Source organism: Carassius carassius, chromosome 19, assembly GCF_963082965.1.
Source record: "Carassius carassius chromosome 19, fCarCar2.1, whole genome shotgun sequence".
NCBI lineage: Eukaryota > Metazoa > Chordata > Actinopteri > Cypriniformes > Cyprinidae > Carassius > Carassius carassius.
Genome location: NC_081773.1, coordinates 17951673 through 17972627, shown reverse-complemented (window position 1 = coordinate 17972627; position 20955 = coordinate 17951673). Strand labels below are relative to the sequence as shown.

At 36.6% G+C, this 20955-nt stretch overlaps 1 protein-coding gene across 6 annotated transcripts; it reads left to right on the top strand.

Annotated features, from left to right (window-relative positions):
* Positions 1 to 757: 757 nt before the first annotated feature.
* Positions 758 to 20491, top strand: arhgef7a (Rho guanine nucleotide exchange factor (GEF) 7a). Of its 6 annotated transcripts, none has more exons than XM_059500085.1 (22): positions 758 to 1277; positions 4937 to 5020; positions 8702 to 8786; positions 9016 to 9164; positions 10233 to 10434; positions 10515 to 10603; positions 10724 to 10818; positions 11073 to 11168; positions 12070 to 12192; positions 12275 to 12413; positions 12513 to 12572; positions 12701 to 12847; positions 13715 to 13801; positions 13966 to 14044; positions 14147 to 14286; positions 15516 to 15737; positions 16022 to 16115; positions 16200 to 16289; positions 16723 to 16893; positions 18875 to 18974; positions 19119 to 19173; positions 19283 to 20491. In XM_059500085.1, exons 1-22 carry the CDS (start codon positions 1113 to 1115, stop codon positions 19403 to 19405), a joined length of 2595 nt encoding a protein of 864 aa, XP_059356068.1. In that variant the 5' UTR covers positions 758 to 1112; the 3' UTR covers positions 19406 to 20491. The 6 variants fall into 6 exon arrangements, with proteins under 6 accessions (XP_059356068.1, XP_059356069.1, XP_059356066.1 ...); XM_059500086.1 differs by having other exon boundaries at positions 760 to 1277; positions 9016 to 9149; XM_059500081.1 differs by lacking the exon at positions 16723 to 16893 and having other exon boundaries at positions 764 to 1277.
* The last annotated feature ends 464 nt before the right edge of the window (positions 20492 to 20955 follow it).

The window sequence follows — 20955 nt, the reverse complement described above, 5'->3', positions numbered from 1 at the left end:
TGATTTATTTTCTTTAATAAGAAATTCAAATGAACAGATTTAAAAAATACATATTTAAATCTTTATAAATGCTTTTACTGTCAATTAAAACATTCTGAAAATGTTACCCCAAAAATGTTAAGCAGATAGCAGAACAACACATTTCAATATTGCTAATAATAAGAAATGTTTCTTGAGCACCAGTACAAAACATTACAATGATTTCTGAAGGATCAGGTGATACTGAAGACTACTGGCTCCTGAAGAAAAAAAATCTTTCTCCTTCTTACATATACTAAGCTACTTAGTGTACAATATTCAGAAATGGATCAGACTAATGAAGAACGACAAATTACACAAACTTTTTTTCACATTCCTATGACAATCTTGCTTTAAAAAAAGACTGGTTTCCCACTTTCATCTGTTTTGAGGATTGGTGAGACTGAGAGAACTACAAGGCCAGACTAAACCAGCTCAAAATCATTAAACCATTATAGTCTGGTTCAGCAGGACAAATGCTATGTCAAAGGACGCCACCCTGCGGACCACATCTGAACTTAATATTCTGATAAAAACAAGTCTCGTATAACCCATAACCTGCCCATTAACGGGAGGCTTGAAGACTGCATATCCGGTGCATTCACACTCTCACAATGTACAGAAATACTTCATAACGTCCTTTTATTAAGGTAGAAAATCCTCAAATCCTCCTTCTCAATAATCTTTAAAAATAGATCTTGTAATAAATGTACACTGGATCTTTATGATACGACAAATTAGTCATGCAAAGAGCAGGTGAACCTATGCAGTGCACATGCAAAGCAGGATGAGAAGCCGACTGGTCACATATGCTGTGTCTATGCTGTGATGTCATCTGCCGGAAGATGCAGGTTCGTGCGCTGACTGTATTCCAGTGAAAGGCGTTTGACAGCTTGTCGTAATAAAGGAAATGGGAGCGAAGCGATAGCATTACTCATCTCCATGGAGCGCCATATAATGCGGCAACCCTCAAACAACATGTTTTAGAGGAAAATGGTGCCCAGTTCAACGAGTGGTTAATAACAGACAGCCTAATTCTTTCCCCATTACAATCGCTATACTGAGAGCTTCGACCTTGCTTGCTTGGTGTGGCCATGAATCCGGCGGAACAAACGGTTACTTGGCTCATTACGCTCGGGGTTTTGGAATCACCAAAAAAGACCATTTCGGACCCCGATGGATTTCTGCAGTCTTCGCTAAGGGATGGGGTCGTCCTGTGCAGGCTGCTGGAGCGGCTGCGTCCAGGCACTACTGATAAAGTAAGCGCGCATCCTCCCTTTGGCGTACCGTGTTCACTGTTCATTTTCCTGTAATCTTCACACTACACGCGCTTTAAGATTTATTATAACACAAGTGGCATGTATAGTTTATATATAGGTCACAACCGATGTTTAATCCTCTGTATAAATGTAAACGCAGCCCTTGCAGCAGCAGGTCGGTAGAGGCGAGCAGTGCGCGCTAGTGCTGCTGTTGCTCCAGGAGACAACATTGGCAGTCGTCGACTTTATTGTGAGATCTGTACCAAGCTGAATGTTGAACGCATTTGACTGTCATATCTAATAGAAATCCAGTAAAACATATATAAACCGTCTGTACGTGAGATGTAAATGATAACCTACTTAGTACACAATATGGAAACCTGAGGATAATCGTGTGCAAATCGCATTACATGGCTGTGTATGAATAGCATAAATCTGTTATCAAGGTATAACAGCTATGCACCCTTGCTTATATTGCCTACACTGGAAATGGGCCGCCATAGACAATAAATAGACAAAAAAGAGGATGCGCTCCCGTTTAAAAAAACAGTGTTTTTTATTATTATTATTCCCATAAGCCCCTAGCTGCTTCTGTCCAATGTAATGCAATGCAAACTGGAAAGGGATAACAAATGGCATTCAACTGCAGTTCAACACACGTTATTTTCTTATCTCAGTTACATTGCACAGACATAATCAGAATGCATAACATTAAACCACGATAACACAATTAATAGTATCAGATCGAAAACAATAAATTCCACTGATCAACCTGAGGGTAAATGCAAATTTATGAAAGCCATAAAGATTTCAATATGCCTCTCAGAGGGAACAGAATTCAAATAAGAAATGCACCCCCCCCCCCCCCCCACAATAATTAAAGCAGCACATGACCACTCAGGTATAATGATATCCAACATGTTTTCTAAAGCAGTTCGTCTTTGCCATAAATAATGCATGGAGTCTGTCCTTTTTGGTTTGGTATACACAGAGGGGGTGAATTTTAAGAAATCAGTCATATTCAGGGTCAGCGCTGACAATGACTAACAGTTTATGACAGCAATAACCTCCTTTCAAGCCCCATCTGGTTTGCTTATCAAATTTCACTTACTCACTGTGAACATAACAATAGGATGCTTACAGCAGGTGTATATCCTGGAGAGAACTGTGTGGAAGTAAAAAAAAAAAAAAAAATCAAAAGTTTGCATATTTAAAGTGGAAAAAGAAATAATGGTACACTTGACCTTTTTTTAGATGGTGTGGGCAGAAGCATCATGTTTCTGTTGGGAATGTCCACAGAGTGCAACAAAAAAAACCTGTTATGCAAGCTTCATTTAATGCAACATAAAAATAAAAAAATAAATATTACTTGTGTGACTCATGTCACTTCTTTTATTATCATCAGCACATAAACATTGGTGTTTTGACCCACATATCTGTTATTGTATCAAAATCTGAAATTAAGCAATAGTTGAACAAAATTATCATACGGACTTAATTATTCTGGAACATGCTCTGTGCTATAATGAGAACAAGACTGTTTGAGACTTGCTTTCATATATAAGGAAGATTTGTCTCCTGCAATGGGCAGTTACTGCTATTCCTAGATTCATTACTCCATTTTGTATCTCTAAAAGAATAGAAAATATATATAAAAAATGAGGGTATTTAGACGTAAGAATCCTGACAATTCACTACAATAAATAAATAAATGCTAGCTTCAGCTGTAAGGTCCACCGACTTAAAATGAAGCACCCATTTCCTAGCTACAGTACAGTCTTAGGTATCATTTGCAGCTTCTAATAGGATGACACAGCAAAGAAGGAAAGCTTTATTGATATTGCTATTTGATTTGCTGATACTTTCATTCTTGAACCTCAGTAAATCAACTCGTAATGTATCTGGTTGCCACAACAATAACTTAAAACCATACTTTTGCTTCATGCCGTCCAACTTAGTGGAAGCATTTGAGGTTTGGCCTAAATGCAGAATGACATTTTACAAAAACATTTGTTCATTTTCAGAATGCAGATGAAGATATTTTTTATGCAACCTGGGACTTTCAGTAGACTTAGATTAAATCACTTGATTCATATGCATTGCTTTTATAATGACTGTATGAAATTTTTAAACCACCAACATTTTACGTTGAATGGACTTTCAATTTTAGGACAGATACCTCTTAGGTTTCATACAAATATCTTAATCTGGGATTCAAAGATGAACGACAGACATATGGGTTTGGAACGACATGAGGGTGAGTAAAGGATGACAGAATTTTCATTTTTCGTAAACTACCCCCTTCTTAAATCATATGATTTAATGTGTTTAACTGTACTTACTGTACATGTAAATGTTAAAATCTACAAAATACATTTGATATATGTAAATACATTTGTTATTTGCATTCTAATTATTTTTTTTGTAGTTATTATTATATCAGATAAGGATGAGTGGGTTGGCAGGCCCCATACATTAAAACATTTAAAAGGATTAATTTTATCCCAATCTGATAATTTTGTAATGTAAAAATGAGAAACAGATTGCCACACTGGCAGAAAGAAGCCTCTAGAGAACCTCTAGGCACATGTCTCTGGGGAACTTACAAAATGGAGCACACTGCACTTCCTGAAAGAACTTTAAAAAAAAACTGTAACCCCCAGTAACACCATTAAAGGGGAAATACTTTTAGGCACTTGAAATATATCTTTGAAGTTAATTATTAAGTACACATTAAGATTTCCATGCTATAGTGATTCTCAAGAAGGTTTCAATCTGACAACACAAATAGTGACTAAAGCATTTTTTTTTATATAGAGATAAAATAATATATTGACTTATATTGATATATTGACCTTCTGATTCCACCTCAAACACATTTCAGTGCTAATCAACCATGTGTTTACCTTTCTGTATTGTATGTTGGTCAGCTCACAACACATTGTCAACATATGCCTTCATGCTGCAGTATGCAACAAATTCAGTCACTGAAATCCCTTTCAAAATGATTGATTTTTTTTTGTATGCCAAAAATCTTTAGGATATTAAGTAAAGATCATGTTCCATGAAGATATTTCGCAAATTTCCTACCGTATAGCCTATATCAAAACTTCATTTAGCTAAGAACTTCATTCAGACAACCTTAAAGGCGATTTTATCAATATTTAGATTTTTTTTTTGCACCCTCAGATTCCAGATTTTCAAATAGTTGTACCTCAGTCAAATATTGTCCTGTCCTAACAAACCATACATCTATAGAAAGCTTTATTCAGCTTTCATATGAGGCTATAAACCTCAATTTAAAAATGGACCCCAGAAGGTTTTAACTGCTGTAAGAATGTTTTGATTTGCACCCCCTCATTAAATTCTCAAAAAACCTGCTCTGACTGACGAACCCGTTTTAACTCCCCCCGCCAGAGAAGGGGTGTGTTGATCATGTCCCATTGTGCTCGGCGTCCATCTGCAAACGTCACTTCCTCCCGCTTCCTGCTGTCCATCTCCACGGTGCTGCAACTCTGTTTCGCGATGTGTGTGTGGTGGATTTGGTTATAGTCAGGCAGGCAGGCAGCCAGCCCGTGGACTCTCTTACAGGATACTCGGGCCAGTGCTTCACTCCAAAAGCTTTCACACTTTTCAACTGCTCTTCCCGATTCCCGCAGATCTATCAGGATCCCAAGAACGACAGCGAGTGCTTGAGCAACATCACGGAGTTTCTCAAGGGCTGCGCGGTGTTTCGCGTCGAGGTAAGTTGGTGTATTTATGGTGCTTTGACTCTACTGTATGTTGCTGCATTGGCGCCACAATGAAAACAATCAACAAAAGAAACGTGCAGTAGACAGAAAGACGCAACTCTGGACCGATGCGAGTGAGATCATGCCCTTCATTGTCACAGTCTGATGGGACAAAAGCTTGCTTATGTTATGAAAATGTAGCTAGGGTTTATTTGGTTGTGGTTGTAAAATGTTTGTCAATAAAATATCGGTATTTTTCTGGCGAGTTTGTGTGCTACAGCATATAGGACTGTGTCATCTATGAATGGCGTTGCTTTGTCCATTCATGTACAGTTTTTGTCTTTAATTTGAGTCAGCATAAATTTGAAGCTCTGGTATAGATTCAAAAGTTGTTTTCTGCTTGGTTAAGTTCAACAAAAGTGACTTTCATAATGTGTTTCAAGCTTTATTTATTTATTTATTTTTTAACTCGGAGTACCCACAATATTCTAACCATTTTGTGAGGCATGTCCTTCCAAAAATATAAGGGCAAATATATATTTTTAATGCATACAGACATTTTTAGGTCTATACAGTATGGGGAAAATATCAAGTGTGATGTTATAGACGTGTTTGCAAAATTAAATGATTGGATTTAATATGTCAGAGCTATTGTAGGGGAAAACTAATTATAATATTAAGTTATACTTTAATATTGATTGTGTTTTAAAGTTAATTATTTTAACTACATTTTTACTGTCTTTTTCTGTCCACTGTTAGAGACTTAATGGCTTAATCATTTAAAATTTCACAAATGTGGACGGAAAGACGTACAAAGGGCTAGTGGGATTTTGATCAATGCGCATTTATTAAGGGACAGATGGTTCAGGGTGATGCTAATGTATTGTCAAGTGTATCTAGATGTGGTGAGGTTGAGGCCCGTGTCACATATGGAGCTCTTGGCCACATAATGTGTGATTAATGCTGTGCCTGGTGTGCATCGCAGTCTGCTTCTACACTGTGATGTCTAGAGGTGTTTGTTCTGCTGGAGATAATGTTAATGAATTCCTCTCGGGGTTTGTTTGCATTTGTATACTTTCCCACAGTTCGATTTGCTTTTTATCTACTCTACATTGTGTGGGTTTAGGTTTGAGTTTTCTCATATGGAGCGTTATTGTTCTCGAGTTTCCTGTTGCACCTCTGTCACAGTAATTTGCTCCTCTCTGACCTGTTAAAAGGTATTCGTTTGACCCGGCAGTGCCCAAGGCTTCATTAGGGTTCAACTCTGTTATCACCAGCACCATCACAGTGTACTAAATTTTGGGAATAGAAATGAGCTGTTGGTAAACACTTATTTTTAGTCATATGTGTGGAAGATTACAGCTGTGAGCACTTGTCACAGACATTGCAAGGACGTGTTAATGTTGTCATGCCCCCAGCCTATGATTTGTAATCACATTCCCAGAAGACAAACCTCGCATATAGGTTATGTGATACAACTAGGCCTGATTGAAATGCTTTTTTTGTATGAGAGTTTGTTTTGTAGTTTTTATTTTTTTGTATTAAAGTAAGACTCTTTGACCTCTGGGGGATGAAAGCTTATCCCTTTGCTCCAAATTTGTGGTTTTTACGGGATTTTCGCTAGTCTGTGTCCAGATCGCTCTGCCTTGTGAGCAGCCTCTTCTGAAGCTCCTTCACCATGAAGCACTGAACTCATTCAGCTGTGATGATGAGATCTCAAGCTTAACTAAATGATGGCTTTTTCAGATCTCCTGTCTGGCTAAACACTTTGTTCAGACTCTATCACAGCTCCCACTGTTGTTAATGTTTGATATTACTCTAAATGGGATCACGCCACAGTAGGGCTAAAATGAGTTGTTTTAGCTGGAGTTAAATAACGCACAGTGATATCCAAATATATAATTCTTTAATCTAGTAAGTTATATGCAATAAATTATACAGATTTTAATTAATTTTTTTATGTTTGTGTTTGTTTGTCTTGGAATTTATTGGAGACTAGCTAAAGATAATGTGTGTTGTGAAATGAATAAGTCCGCCTTCACATTATGGCACACTTGAAACTGTAATGTATTATAAATATGATAAATATGAAAAAAAGCTCTTATTGTGTCAAACATAATGAGTGAGTTTGGTAACATTTTTTTGTTGTTGATGTTTTTGAAGTCGCTCTTGCTCCCTGAGAAATATTATTACTATTCAAAATAAATGCTTTCTATTTTAATATATTCTAAAATATAATTTATTTATGTGATGGCAAAGGTAAATTTTCAGCAGCCATTACTCCAGGCTTCAGTGTCACGCAATCCTTCAGAAATCATTCTAGTACACTGATTCTTATTGTCATCTTATTTTCCTGTTGATAACATCTGTGATGCTCTATATTTTTGGGGAAGCTGCGACACATTTTTTTATTTCAGGATAGATTAATAGAAAGTTCTAAAGTTCTAAATATTTATATAAATATTTTGTAACATTATAAATGTTTCTAATGTAACTTTTAATCCATTTAATACATTTATACTGAATGATATGAATTTTTTTTTTTCTTTCCCAGAGTTACTGACTCCAGACTTGTTTCTTATTACAGTTACCAAAATAATTTAAATTGCACATTTTTCATTAAATTATGCTGATGGGAGAGCATGGAAGAACATCCATCATACAATCTATGATGAATGTTCTTATATAAAGTAAGGCATTATTTTAAAACAGACATATTCTTAGAGTGATTTAGTAAGTCACTGAAGGAGCATTGTTACTTTGAAAGGCAAAGCGCTCGAGATGATGCATTGTCCACTTATTCACATCCACACATACTTGTTTTTGCTTCTCTCTGGGCATAAACTGTAATCAGAGCGGAAGCTGATATTTTCTCTTGAAGTTCTCATGCACACATCCACTGATAAGTACACATAACTACCCATCAAACTGTTATAATACTGGCAAAGATCACCACAGGACAGATCATATAGAGCTGAACGAATCAGATTTGTCACTTCATGAGCCATTAGTAATAGTTAGAGACATTAGTGACCTATGGCTAACCACACTACCTGCTCAAAGACTAAACTGCATAAACAAAGAATGCCTGATGATTGCCTCTAATAGATGCTGTATGTGGACTCTTTTACTTTTCATAACGGGTCTGGGTGATATATATATGAAATATTCACTATATTCACCGTTTTTGCTGGCAACAAGCAATGTTGTGAATATCACAATGATATCAGAAAAAGCGACTTTTATTTGTCCATTACGTTTTGGAAGACTAGATCAGTTTTGGGGTCCTTCTCAGTAATTTTGCATAAAATTAAATGTTTTTATTTAAACATACATTGGTAAATTTGGTATTTATGTTTACAACGGGTATGATATATCGGTAAATCAAACTTAAAAGAATATAGATCGTTATTCCTAGTTTTCATATAGTGAAAAACATATCAAGATTGTTTTTCCTTGTTCTGTTACATTGTGTATCGGGAGTACAGTGTTGATATTAGTATTTTCATTTTTCTAAATTTGTCCTGCCCTTGTAATAAAGTGTGCGCATGGCTAAAATAGTGTGTCAAACTTGTAAAGTTTATGTAGCGCAACCTGAAGAAATTTCTAGGCTAGAGTCTTGTATGGTTCTCTTTTAACTGACATGTAGGTGGTCTAGATTAATGATGTTATATAATGTGTTTCTCTCTGTAGCCTTTTGAGGCTGGTGACCTGTTTCAGGGCCACAACTTCAGCAGAGTCCTCACTACACTGGTTGTCCTCAATAAAGTCACTGCAGGTGAGAATTATTCTATTTAGATTTTCATAATATAAGTCGAGTCCTTTAAAAAACCACGATATTACAAAAAACAAAGAAACAAACTGTAACTTTAAAGCCTAAAATCACTGTGTTATCGGCAGATTCAAATGTGTTTAAAGTGGCTAATGTGCTCTTCTTCTAGTGTTTGACAGTGTTACAGATGTTCCCATTGGTTATTATTCTCCTCTGTCTTCTCTCTTTGGTGTAGATATTGGCATAGACAGTGACTCTGTATGTACCCGTCACTCTTCTGCCCATCGGATCAAGTCCTTCGAATCACTGGCCTCCCAGTCCTCACTGGGCCGATCCTCTAAATTGCTCCATAACCAGTTCCGCAGCCTTGTGAGTAACACTGGGGTGAGAACACTTGACCAGCCGCAGCGGGTCTCAGTCAAAATATTATTTTACATGTGCATTACATCTACATGACCAAAGTTAGGGGTCAATAAGATTTTTTAATTGTTTTGAAAGGAGTCTCTTATACTCGCCAGTGCTGCATTTATTTGCTTAAAAATAGGCTACATAAAAAATTGTGATATTGTATTATATTATTACAATTTTCCATCTGAATATGTTTATTTATTTCTCTAAGGCAAAGCTGAATTTTCAGCAGCCATTACTCAAGGCTTCAGAGTCACATGATCCTTCAGAAATCATTCTAATATGTTGATTTGGTGTTATTATAAATATAACTTTTTTTTAGACACTGTGATAATTTTTTTTCAGGATTCTTTGATGAATAGAAAGTCTGAAAGATCAACATTTATTCAAAATATAAATATTTTGTAACATTATAAAAGTCGTTGCTGTTGCTTTTGATCAGTTTAATTCTTACTCATTTCTTTAAAAAAAAAAAAAAAAAAAAAAAAAAAAATTACTGATCCAAACATTTGAACAATAGTATATAACTTTTCTGTGTATGTGAAGAGCAGCTTGACACCCCAGTGTGTAATTGTCATGTTGGTGTATTTTTAACTACAATAGAAAAGCAAAGATGTCTTTCATTTGATGTTTCTAAATTAAATTGTTGGTGATGCGGTGACGGTGTCCAGATTCTCTGTTTTGCATAAACAAATGAATTCATGTAAAAGGGTCAGTTTAAATTTATGGAACTAGTTAGCACACTATAAGACTGCATCATGTAAACATAAGTACTCTCTCTCTCTCTCTCTCTCTCTCTCTCTCTCTCTCTCTCTCTCTCACCCTCTCTCTCTCTCTCTCTCCCTCTCTCTCCCTCCCTCTCTCTCTCCCTCTCTCTCTCTCTCTCTCTCTCTCTCTCTCTCTCTCTCTCTCCCTCTCCCTCTCTCTCTCTCTCTCTCTCCCTCTCCCTCTCTCTCTCTCTCTCTCCCTCCCTCTCTCTCCCCCTCTCTCTCTCTCTCTCTCTCTCTCACCCTCTCTCTCTCTCTCTCTCTCTCTCTCTCATAGGACATGACGGAGAACAGTAACGCTCAGTTAGTGGTTAAAGCTCGCTTCAACTTCCAGCAGACCAATGAGGATGAGCTTTCTTTCAGTAAGGGTGACATCATCAACGTTACTCGCACGGAAGAAGGGGGTTGGTGGGAAGGATCTCTCAACGGCAAGACAGGCTGGTTTCCAAGTAATTATGTCAGAGAGGTTAAAGGGTCTGGTAAGTGTCAGTTTGCTGTGGACCATTATAAATACTTATCTTAGTCCACAGTGCATTATTAAAACACTGTGTCTTTACAGACAAACAAGTGTCCCCTAAATCTGGAACTCTTAAAAGCCCTCCCAAAGGTTTTGATACCACATCTATCAGTAAAACCTACTACAACCTGGTAAGCACATGTCCATCACTTACCCTTTTTGTGCATTAACAGTGAATGAGCGCAGCTGAATTCTAATCATTGTGTTACAAATATCTTTTCTAAAAATAGCTGCTGTTTGTTTGTGTTCAGGTGCTACAGAACATTCTAGAAACTGAAACTGAGTATTCAAAGGAGCTCCAGAACCTTTTGACTAACTACCTGAGACCTCTACAGATGACAGACAAGTAAATAGCTTTGCTTTTCCCTTGAAGAAACACAACCAATAAAACATAAGAAGGACATTCACAATTTATTTTTTAAATGTATGTTTATTCTGTGTTCTCTGACTATGGCTTTAGAGTTAAATGTGTTGATTTAAGGTAATTAATTAAGAAAATAATGTGATTAAAACATTTAATCCTGTCCCCTGAAGTTTTCCTATGATTTGCAAAAAAATAATGTTTGAGCACTGGTTTACAGTTCTTATTGTTTCCCACAGACTGAGTCCCTCAGATGTAAGTGTCATTCTCGGGAACCTGGAGGAAATCAGCACTTTCCAGCAGACTCTGGTCCAGTCACTGGAGGACACTACCAAGTGAGTATTATGCTAACCGTGAGCAGCCGTGTGATTCCCGGCCCCTCTCTTAATAGCCCCTGAGTAATTTACAACAGGAGGGCCGGAGCACTTAGTGAAACTGAGACTCAATCAAACGTATCAAGTTTCGACTCTTAGATGATGAAAATAGACCTGGGCAGTAACCTGAGGTCCATTAAAAGGATTTGAATATCACTAGAGGTTTCTAATGTTTACACTGACCTCTAGAGGTAAATCCTTTAATACGTTTGGAAAATGCTAACTGAGTTTACCAGCAAAACTATTTATGAATTTATACTTCTCAAAGAAAGTAAATCGAGTATATTAATGTAAGTAAAATATATTTGTTTCTTTTTTCTTAATGAAAAAAAAAAATAAAAAAAAAATATATATATATAGTCTAAGATCAAAGAAAAAAACATACAGGTACATATATAAAAATATTGATAAAATGCATGATTAAAAATTAGATGTTATATTATTAACTTTACATTATTATATTATTCTAAATTTAGCCAGGCTGACCATGCCTTGTCGAGTTCCAAAACTTGGGGTCAGTAATAATTTGTTTGTTTTTAAAAGAAGTCTCTTATGCTCAGCAAGGCTGCATTTATTTTGATCAGAAATAGAGTGAAATTGTGAAATATTGTTGGTTGCAGTTTAAAATAAGTTTTCTAATTGAATATATCCAAATGAATTGATTATAAATTGCATGATTCAAAATAACTGGAGACTTTAAATTTAAGATGTTTGGGATTAATTAATTGCAGAATGTGTTGTTATTATTGGGAATACAGATTTATATCTTAGGTTCGGAAAAATAGTAGAGCAAGTAGAATCTTTGAAGAATATTAGCACAATATTTGTGTTATAATTCTCCTCAACGTTCTGTGATTTTAAGGCTTCCAGAGCTACAGCAGAAAGTGGGAGGGTTCTTCCTGAATCTCATGCCCCAGATGAGGTCTCTTTATGTGTCTTACTGCTCTAACCACCCATCGGCAGTCAGTATTCTCACCGATCACAGGTACACCATCATACTTTGTTCTGATTCACAGAGAGCCTCTACACTGATAACTGGGGATAACTTCTCATTTCTGTCCCTACAGTGAGGAGCTCGGTGAGTTCATGGAGGGGAGGGGTGCGTCGATACCAGGCATTCTCACGCTCACCTCTGGCCTCAGCAAACCCTTCATGAGACTTGACAAATATCCCACGTTACTTAAGGAACTGGAGAGACACATGGAGGTAGAAGAGATAGATAGAGAAATTGAGTTTATGTGATTTCTGTTGAGGTTTTAATGGTTAGTGGCATTTCAATGTGACACTGTCTTCTTTCCTCTTCAGGAGGGTCATCCAGACAGGACAGAAATTCAGAAATGTATGACGGCTTTCAAGAATCTCTCTGTGAGTGTTAACTGCCTACTTAATATGCTAAAACAGACTGGCGTCCCGTTGCTTTGCTGCTGCAGTTAGGTGTGGATCATTCTCATAGCAATCAGCTTTCATAACGTATTGTGTTGCTGTGGTTACAGGCACAATGTCAGGAGGTGCGGAAGCGCAAGGAGCTCGAGCTTCAGATCCTGGTTGAGACGATTCGCCTGTGGGAGGGGGAAGACATCAAGACCCTGGGTTCAGTGCTGTATATGAGCCAGGCCATGGTCCAGAACCACGGCTGTGAGGTCAGGTCTCAGTGGCTGATACATCATGAAATGAAAACTCACCCTTTTCCAAATGAATGTTATTATATTGTAAATGATTAATTCATGAAGGTTTTTTTAATTTTTGACAATGTTTAATCAAAATGTCATAACTCGATTATCCAGTGAAACATCAGACTTCTCTTTGGTCACATACAATGCCGTTTAAAAGTAAGATTTTAATGTTTTTTTAAAGAAGTTTCTTATGCTCATCAAGGCTGCATTTATTTGACCGAAAATACTGTAATTTTGTGAAATATTATTGCAATTTAAAATAAGCTTTCTATTTGAATGTACTTTAAAATCTAATTTATTCCTGTGAAGCAAAGCTGAATTTTCAGCATCATTGCTGCAGTCTTCAGTGTCACATGATCCTTCAGAAATCATTCTAGTATGCTGATTTATTATCAGTGTTGGAAACTGTTGTGCTGCCTAATATTTTTTGGGACATGTGATGATTTTTTTCAGGATTCTTTTATAAATAAAAAGTTAAAAAGAACAGTGTTTATTCAATGTAGAAATTTTGTGTTACAATATACACAATATTTTTATTTGTCTATTCTTTATTTAGTTTATTCATATTTTTATTCGTCAAAGAATCAAAGAAAAAAGTATGTTACTGTTATTAATAAGGTTAGAGTAAGTCATGAATCATGAGTCGTGGAAACATGCTATTTACAGCACGAATGTATTACAAGTAAATAACATGTTTCAAAAAGACCTATTGCTGATTCATTTTGACAAAAATGCTAAAAGTTTTTCTCTGTGATTTCAGTTCTACAGTTATGGCTGTGTTGTATTACATTTTTTTTTCATATTGTTTTTTTATTATTATTATTTTTTTTTTAGGATAAGCATGAGCGTTACCTTCTGCTGTTTCCTCATGTTTTGCTCATCCTTTCTGCCAGTCCCAGGATGAGTGGCTTCATCTACCAGGTCAGAAACCAGCCGCTGTCAGAAACAGTTACTACACGGCCAAATAGTTCTCACTGTCCTTGCTCCACCACCTCCTAAAATCCACTCAAAACACAGCTTTTCAAACATTAAAATGGCACTTGCGGCTCTAGCACAAATAGAAAAGTCTGCTTTGTTTCACTCAGGGCAAGCTACCTTTGAGCGGGATGACGGTGACCCCATTAGAAGACTGTGAAAGTCATAAAAATGCTTTTGAGCTCTCAGGTAAGGACAAACTGACTCGCATCTTTTGTGTTCAGGACACAGTCAAGTGTTTTTGATCATTCTTAATCATTCATTGACTCTCCTTGTGTGTCCATCCAACAGGAAGCATGTTTGAGAGACTTCAGGTGATCTGCTATAACAAACAGGATCTGCAGGACTGGCTCGAGCATCTGAACCGACAGACCAAGCACACCACCATGGCGGCTCCCAGCATGAAACCCCTCAATGTTCCCTGCCACACAGTGGGTCACCTGTTTAACATCACATCTTAGAAAACCCATCATATAGTGTTTAAAGGGATAGTTCACCCAAAAATGAAAATTACTCACCCACAAGCCATCCTAGGTGTAAATGATTTTCTTCTTTCAGACGAATACAGTCAGAGTTATACTAAAAAATTCCCATCTTTATAATGGCAGTGAACGGCTGTAGATATTCAGTAGTCCAATAAAAGTCCAACAAAGCGCATCCACCCATCATAAAAAAAAGTGCTCCACATGGCTCCTACAAAAATGCATTGATTTGTTTCAGGAGGCTTTTGTTAACAGCCCGGACCCGTGTGGAGCACTTTTTTATGATGAATGAATGCACTTTGTTGGACTTCTATTAGACTGTTGAATATCAATGCATATTCAGTGCCATCAAATATTGATAAATATAAATATTTGATAAATATTTTTTTATCTATCTATATTTAATACATTCATAGCCACTATACACAAAGAGCTTTTGTCAACAAAAAGTAAAAACAACACACATTTGAAAACAGACATAAATAGGGTGATCATTTGCGCTGTTCATACAGGACACATCCCGGCCAGGATTTTAATATTTCCTAAAACATCCAGAGCAGTTTGACCAATAACATGCAGGTATTGTACATAATCGACCAATAGTGGGGCTGCATGTGAGAAGGTGAGATCTAGAGAGAACGATCAAAGCGAGGCAAACATGCGCACGTGTTTATTAGTTCAATTGACTGGAAGCGTCGCTGTGCACAAATAAAAAAAAACAAAAACAAAGTGCACCACAATGCTTCAAGTCAAACGAACGAACAAACACGTGAAAGTGATTCAAAGGAGCCGTCTGCTCTGCTCTTTATAGCTCTCATGAATGTTACACAACGATCAACCTGCACAGTGCAAATAGCCAAAATCTGGATAGTTTAGGCATTATTCAAATCCTGGCTGGGACGTGTCCCTTATGAACAGCGCATATGGCCACCCTAGACATAAAGATCTATCTATCTGTCTGTCTGTCTGTCTATCTTTATTTTACACTTTTATAGGTGCATGAAGAGCTTTGCAAAAAAGTAAAAGCACATTTGTAAACATAAACGTAAAGAACTTTACAAAATATATTCTTGTAATAGAACACACTAAATTGGTTTATTAATTCATTTATTTAGGGTTTAAGTTTTGCCTGTCCATTATCTCCAACTTAAACATGAACCTAATTTTTACCCCTCCAGCTCCCGTCTCACCCTCTGACGCCGTCCAGACATGCAGAAAGCCGGGGCCTGACAGTTGCTCCTGCCTACCACACCTTACCACACCCCTCCTCTCATGGGGCCCCTCACAGCACCATGATGTGGGCCCCCCTGGAGCCCCCTAAAACCCAGAAGCCCTGGAGCCTGAGCTGCTTGCGTCCAGCACCCCCACTCAGGCCCTCAGCTGCTCTCTGCTATAAAGAGGTATTCTGGGCTCTGATTAAAGCTGATCATGCAGCACGCTGGTCTTACAAATAAGATATTGTAAAAAATAATAAATGTAGTATAATATAATACAGACATTGTAATTGTTGATCATTTCCCTTGATATTGTGGTTACTATTATTTTGATACTAATATGTGAACTTTAAATAACTCAACTCTTTAACTAAATAACATCATACTCTCTCTCATGGCTCTGTAAGTCTTAGTTTTACCAACATTTCTGTGTCCTTTTTGTATTATTTCTGTTCCTTCTCTTCTTCCAGGACCTCAGTAAAAGCCCCAAGACTATGAAAAAGCTGCTGCCCAAGAGGAAGCCAGAGAGGAAGCCGTCCGATGAGGAGTTTGCACTGAGGAAGAGTAAGTTAGCTGGTTTATATTGTTACTGATTTTGAGAGTCTCTAAAAAAGATCATGCGTCTGATGTAACCTCTGACCTGCGCAGGTACTGTAGCTTTGGAGGAAGATGCTCAGATCCTGAAAGTAATCGAGGCCTACTGCACGAGTGCCAAAACCAGACAGACTCTGAACTCAAGTAAGTCTCGTACGCGGGCCTGTTCATCTCCGTCTTGTTTCCTCTAAGGCATTCCTCATTCATATCTACTTTTCTATGTGTAACATAGAAATAAACTAAAGCCTGTTGATCATAACAAGATAATTCTGGGATCTCTTATAACAATGTCCTCTCTCTTTTTTCCTCATCATATTTAATGTTCATTTATTTATCATGACCCCCTCCTCCCCATATTTTGATTTTAACATCTTCACACATCATTTTTTTATTTTATCATTTATTTATAAAACTCATTTACTCTCTTGGGGTATAATTGGTTCTCCCGTCTGGGTGGTTGTACTACCCACATCCATTCTTTGTTCGACGCCTCTTTCCATTTGCAATTCTCCCTCCGTCCCTTCATTCATATGATTTGATCCCCCTCTCATCATCTGCGAACGGATGGCTTCTTCAGCATGGCAAGGCACTGATCTCATGCATAACCACGTTTTGGATCAATCCAGTGTGGACTCTCTGGGCCGCCGTAGCAGCATCTCAAGGCCCGAGACCACCTCGGACCTCTCAGAGGACTCTGACTATGACAGTATATGGACGGCCCACAGTTACAGGATGGGCTCTGTTTCCCGTAAGAGCTCCTACATCTCCCACCAAAATTAAACTTCCCCTCACTCCTCGTCTTTCAAGTGACTTTATATTTATTTGAAAATATTTATTTATTTAACGATCTGTCACTGTAATGCATATTTATTTTGTTCATTTTTATTTATTTATTTTTTTCGTGTTGTATTAATCACAGTTCATCATTATTTTCTGCATATATATGCACTTTCCCAAAGCAGTTTCCTGTTGCCTTGACATCTTAACTCCCCCTAAAACCACCAACCTCACTTTAAGGTGCTGTATGTAGGACTGATTATCAGACTTGACGCACAGGCAGGTTGCCAGATTGACGACACCAACAGGAACGATCGCACTTGACAATGAATGAAATGAAAAATGCTGTGTTTTCCGCCAACTGGCAACCCGGGTGCTGAAATACAATTGGGTAAACTGGCAGTGGGCGGGGTTTCACAAACCAAAACAATGACAGACATTCCAGCCCAGAACGCACATTTTCAAAGGAGAATAATTGACTGTAGAATTGTTTTTAAGATAAACAAGTATGTTAACTGAGCATGTTTCTTAAATATCTGCAAACATATTATGGTATTTTTTCTTTAGTAGAGTCAAAAACTTACATACAGCACCTTTAACTGAGTTTTTTAAAATTTAATTTAATTTAATTTGTTTGTCTCGCATTTGTTATTCATTTAAGTGTCCTTTAAAAAAATGATGTTTTCATTCCCTCATTCCCGATGCACTCTGAAGGCAACGAGGACAGGTTCTGCTGTAAAAGAAAAAAGATGCTAAAATCTCTTAATGTTTCTGTAAATATTAGAGTATTGTCATTCATCTGAAATGTGTGGTATTAACTTGGACTTTGTTTACTGAATGTGAAAATTAGATTAAAATGAGAAGTTGGGTTTTTTACTAGAGAGCTTCACGAATGAGAAGAATTCATAACCATGGTTCTCAGATGGCACCACGGACAGTATTACTGGAGACGTTTTGTTCATACTTGCGTGATATAAATGTATTTATTTTCAATTTGTAAATGCATTTCAAATGATTTGGGACTTTTTGTATGCTTGTATCTAACATGTAAGTTTATAGTGGTGTCTATGGTTAAAAACATATGGAAGTTTACAAAAAATGTGGAATTTAATGTTGGTTTAAATTCTATTAGAATCCATTCAAATCAGGTGTGTGGATGGTAATAGTCAAGAGTTCTTCACTGTTCATTCGAGACTCAGTGTTTGATGCTTTTCCTCTTTTATGTATGACGTGTTTATGAGACAAAACAAGAAAACCGACCTGCCAATTATTTCAATAATGACAAAGAGTATAATTCCTCATGTTATGTGATTTCTTGTGACCAAGTTCTATTCTGTGGTTAAAAAAAAGAACAAGAAAATATGAATTTACTACCTTTTTGTCGGTTGTTTCATTCAGATGTTCTTAAAATAGCTCAACAGAGATGATTCAGTGATGTTTACGTGGTTTGAAATTAAGACATTATTGTGTTTGTTATATATATGCAGAGTCAAATATATGACAAAATACAACAAACATTGTAATATACATTTTGAATAAATCCTTGGTTGTTTTGTACACTGTTTATCTTTTAAAAAAATGATCTCTTAGAACAAAAAAAAAAAACTATTTTTTGTTTTTGTTTGTATAAATGTACTGCCTAATTTCAGTTAATTGGTTTTCTTTTGTTGGTTTTTATATTTTGTATTGAGTTTTGTTTTGTGGTTGAGGAAATTGTAGTTTTACCGCTCTTCAGGAAGTTCTTGATCCTCTGGTTTTTGAATGCTTTTAGTTTTCTTGGATGATCCCTCTCTGCATGACTAACTCCTGTCTCACTCACGCACAGTCCTGTGTAAGTTTGATCCAGTCCAAACCATTTCCTGAGGCACAGTGGTCCTCTACTGACCTAATCAATTAGTCCAACTTATCTAAACCTCCTGAATTCAATCTGCGGGGCTTCTCTTTTGAAACAGGACAGTGGAAAGATGCCAGCCCAGCGCTGATAGTTCCCGGGGAGGAGAAGTTCAGTGTAGACAAGTTGAAGAGTAATGGTCAGACTCTACCGGAGGAGAAGTAAGACCACATATTTGTCCATTACCAGAAAAAGGTTTATAATGAGAATAAAAAGAGGGATGTTTGTCAAGAGAACACGAATAGAGCTACGATATGCATTAAAAAAAATATTCACTGACATATTTGATATTCAATGTTTCCTAGGAGCCTTGTGGATGTTGTTTATGCTCTGAGAGATGAGGTACAAGAACTTAAAAAGGTGAGTGTCCGTGAGGGTCGGAGGAGGTTTTTCTCTAATATTTAAATTAATAGAAAACCAGATTTAATATTTCCCATTTCCTGCTTACACGATTTTACCATTCTAACAGGACTATAAAAAAATGAAGAAATCCCTGGAGGAAGAACAGAGAGCCCGGAAAGATCTGGAGAGGATAGTTAGAAAAATGTTAAAGAATATAAACAATTCTTCTTGGGATGAGACCAATTTATGATAACAATGTTGCCCATTATTGGTTTTTGTTTTTTTACATTAATGGTTAAAATGACCTGGACGTTCGACCAGAACGTTCACATTTTCATGTTTTCTTACATTGAAACCACTTTTGATGTTTGTGGGTATGGGTCTGTAGTATAACATAATGTTACATATTTGAGCTCATGTGACTCATTCTGATGTTCAAACTCTAAAATATGGTCTTTTTAGCGCATCTACACAAAGCAGATTTTTATTTTTCTTTGGCTTATGAAATTGATGAAATTTAAAACCACTATTTTTTTTAACTGAACAATCATGAAGTGACTTGTTTGCTTGAAGTCGAAGCTAAATCTCGTTGGGTGGCATGAGTGTAACCTGTGAATTTCCCTGACGAGATCGTCTTTCACCTGATGTTAAGGTGTTGAGATAGACAGTACCTCAGTCTACACATCCCACTGATGTTTGAGATACTGAGTGTCCTGTTTTTCCTATATCACCTTTGTCATTACAAAGGTTCAAGAGATCAGCATATTTTACTGTTAAGTTTCATCTTTAAATACATTTTATTCAGATGCTCTCTGATTTATGATGTTGAATCTGTGAATATTTCCATGATGTGGTACCGATAACTTTTTCATTCCATTTAATCATTGTTTACAAATGACTCAAATGTTGATACTTAATCATTAAATCAACATAGTGAGTGTGTACAAGCATAGCAAATGCCACGCAGTGTTGAATGCGGGACATGGTGCTTATGCTTGTATGCCAGCATGTTTAGTACATGTTTCAGGTGCCATTATAATTCAAGCTGTGACAGTTTCAATATTATGATTCCCAGGATATTTTTTTTTAATCATGCAAGTTATGTCTGTATACATTTCAGTGTCACTTGCTTAGTGTGACCAAAACACAAGCCAAACTCTTATTTATGGACTTTACTGTATGTGACTTATTACTGTACTTGACATTTATTCTTATAGATCTTACACAACACTAATAGAATAGCCTTGTCAGAATTCATGTTGGATATTTATTTAGGGTTCTTTACCTTGGCTCCATCTTACTGTAAATTAATTCTGTAAATAAAGACAGTTGTTTATTTGCTTCTCTACTCCATTGACATCGGTTGGGCTTTAAAATTACGTCATAATACACTTTTTTTTAAAGATATGCTATTATGCTCACCAATGCTGCATTTATTTGTTTTAATCAGTTAAAGAAAAAAACATTCTTGTAATGACAAAGCTGAATTTTCAGCAGCCATTACTCCAGTCTTTACTTTATCATTATCCCTATACATTTTTTTGAATGTTCTGATTTGCAGCTCAAGAAACTTTTCTTATTATTGTCAAGATTACAAACAGTTGCTGCTTAATATTTCAGTTTGTGATGAATAGAAAGTTCAAAAAGTCTTTGCTGTCAGTGTTTTGAACGTTTGAATGAGTCCTCGCATTAATTTTTTTATTAATAATTCACTATGATTATACCTGTAGGCATTTATTCCATTGAGAAAATCTTGAGCCACTTCTGACCTCCGATGTTTACCACATGAGCAATGTGATG